At 40.7% G+C, this 2,991-nt stretch overlaps 1 protein-coding gene across 1 annotated transcript in view; it reads left to right on the top strand.

Annotated features, from left to right (window-relative positions):
* Positions 1–2,848, top strand: part of GAD2 (glutamate decarboxylase 2) — a 73,700-nt gene extending 70,852 nt beyond the window's left edge. Inside the window, exon 17 of the mRNA XM_011371025.1 lies at positions 2,675–2,848. Within this exon, the coding sequence (XP_011369327.1) occupies positions 2,675–2,848 (174 nt within the window). The remainder of the gene's footprint in view (positions 1–2,674) is intronic.
* The last annotated feature ends 143 nt before the right edge of the window (positions 2,849–2,991 follow it).

Here is a 2,991-nt window from a genome sequence, read left to right as displayed (position 1 = left end):
AGTGACTTGTTGCACAAATAAAATTAAGGAATAATTATAAGATTTTTTTCCCCTTAAATTCCTGCAGACCCATGAATTTGGAATTCCCTTTCTAACGGGATTTTTCTTCCCAGGAACACGTTGATTTGCCATGCCTCCCAGCACGAAGTGATAAATGTCACATCCTTAAGCTACAATATTCTAGTAGATCCATTTCAGAACCTGATCTTAGACTTCGGATATTTAAATTCTTTTTATACGTATTTCCTGAGATGAGTTTGGTGCTCTGCATACATCCTAAATCCTCTGGGTGAAAGGAGGGTCAGCCCAACAGAAACATTCCTCTTCCCATTACCTCTCCATGGAATAGAGAAAGGCTAGGAAGGGACTTAAGGATTTGTTCATCTGGAATCAGAAAATCTCAGCGTTGGAGCCATTGTCCACATTTTTCTATAAAGAATTAGGTTCGGGATGTGAAATGAAGGTGAAATAAAGGGGAACGCGAAGTCTGTCTTTGGCTTTGTCTTTGGGAATGAAGGATAGCAGAGATGCCACCCTAAAATATGCCTTTGGGGATATAAATTATTTCAAGCTCATTAGTAAGGAACAAAAGACTCAGAAACAACCTCGGACCCTTCCCCTGTATCTGCCTAGAGGAATTTAGATGGAGGACCTGCTCCAGGAAGGGAGCTCCAGATGTCACAGATAACAATAGTTTAATAAAAAAAAAACTAGTGTGTGATAAACAGGGAGGAACCTGGCAAGGCCTATTTGTTCTAAGTCCTCTCTGTGTCCCATTGTTAAAATGGCCCAAGGAAATTCATTTACCTCATTTGCTTTTTCATCTCCATGTGAATTGCATTCCTGCCCTTGGAAGTCCTAAACCACAGACCCCTCTTCCCTTTAGCTCCAGAATGGCGTGAAAATCTCAACTGCCCAATACCACCTTGGGTCTCATTATGGCACCCCCAAACATGCATCTGTAAAAGAAACTTTGGACATTTCCCCCTGTTAATCTGTTTCTGTTCAATTTGATTATTAACCCAGCTAGAAGAACTTAGAAGGTGAGAGGGAAATTTTGTGTGTGTGACGCCCCCACTCCAGTTTCTAACAAATCATTGGGCCTGATGGAAACTGTGTTGATCGTGTGCTAGTACTTTGAAATTGAAAACCTCTTGTAAACCAATGATTGTTTAAGTGTTGGTACTGAAAGGTGACACGTTCATAACAGCATTCCATTTGACTCTAAGGATTCCTTCATTTAAAATGGATCTAACTGTGGTGGCAGGCATGGTCCCATGTTGAACTGAGTTGCTGACCATGTGGATCCAAAATGAGTCTAAAACATCTCTGATGTCTACCACTCTGGTTACGTGTTTGTAGCAATGAACTTAAAAGATCGGATGTTGTATTTACAACCTCCAATGGTAACACATGGGGACAGATCGTACATACAGTTAGACTTAATGTAAATGGATGCCTTAGAGTTGATACGTTCTCAGGGAGCCCTCAAAAGGCACCAGTGCCTCTCGGAAATAAAAGAAGTGAAAGACACCATGCCTTCCCACCAGGAGCTTATGGCTGAAGTACAGAGATCACACATATTTTCTCTTAAGTAAAAGGACAATAGGAAATTAGAAACAGTCGTAATCTATGGGTAAGGATCATCTATTTATGGCTTAAAAGAAAAAGGATGCTAGTGGACTGGAGAAATCAGGAAGGGCCGCGTAGCGTTTGTAGGACTGCGGTGGAGTACATGTCACACGTTAAACTGGAAGAGGAAAGGGATTCTAAGCAAAGAGAACAAGTGCGACATGGTAAGACTGAGGACAAGTGTGAAGGGATAAAAATATGTGTGGTACATTCCAGGGATATTAAATAAATAGGTCTTGTCAGAGCTGAAGGTTTATTTTGGTGAGCACTGGAAGATGAGTCCTCAGAGCTGGTGACAAAAGGCCTTTGTGCTGAGCAGAAGAGTTTGACCTTCATTTTATACGCAATAGAGGACAGCCGGTGATGTCATCATCCATCTGACATACTCGCGGTAAAATCTCATCTGCAGACCACTTCTGTAAGTCCTGTGTGTTCAGATTTTTGCCTCATCTGATTCTTCACCATTATTAAGAAACAGGTTTCAAAATATCATAAAAACTGAGGTAATACAAAAAGAAAATGAAAAAAAAAACTAGACAGCTCTAGGGTCTCAAAAAAATTGATCTAGGGTCTCAAAAGTTTGCTTATTTTCACATACATTTTTCACTTTACATTGAGGCTTACCTCTTGGTAACTGTTCTCTGAACTGTTTTATTTCTAATGTTTTTACATTTACTGGGGGTGGAGGGTGGGGAGGGGAACTCTTTCCCAAATGTTGTTTTGCTAAACTATTTAGCCTTAGACCAATACTGGATCTTTTCTATTCTCCCAAAACACTAACCAGAAAGTCAAGGATGAGATGGCAAGCACCCGATAGCCTGCCATTTATTATTCCCCTTATCACCTTTAAGATCTTGGATGCATTGAGCTGCTCCAGTCCTCCGGTCCCAGGAAAAGTTGAAGGCGATTCCTTCAAGGAAAAACAAATATGATTCTAATTGTTTAGTTAAAAATTAAAAGTGCTACTTGATAGTGGGTTCTTGGATTAAGGGGAGAGTCCCTAGGGGAAACAGTCACCGTCTTGATCTGGTCTCTCCCGCAGGTGGCTCCAGTGATCAAAGCCAGAATGATGGAGTATGGGACCACAATGGTCAGCTACCAGCCCCTGGGAGACAAGGTCAATTTCTTCCGCATGGTCATCTCGAATCCCGCAGCAACTCATCAAGACATTGACTTCCTGATTGAAGAAATAGAACGCCTTGGACAAGATTTATAATAATCTTGCTCACTAAGCTGTTGCAATTCTCTAGATAGACACTTAAGTTGTCACAAACTGTGTGAATGTATTTGTAGTTTGTTCCAGAGTAAATCTATTTCTATATCGTGGTGTCAAAGTAGAGTACAGTTAAAAAATCAAAA

This window comes from Pteropus vampyrus, unplaced genomic scaffold (assembly GCF_000151845.1).
Source record: "Pteropus vampyrus isolate Shadow unplaced genomic scaffold, Pvam_2.0 Scaffold180, whole genome shotgun sequence".
Taxonomy (NCBI): domain Eukaryota; kingdom Metazoa; phylum Chordata; class Mammalia; order Chiroptera; family Pteropodidae; genus Pteropus; species Pteropus vampyrus.
Note: the sequence above shows the minus strand (reverse complement) of the source record. Positions and strands in the feature narration are given on the sequence as shown.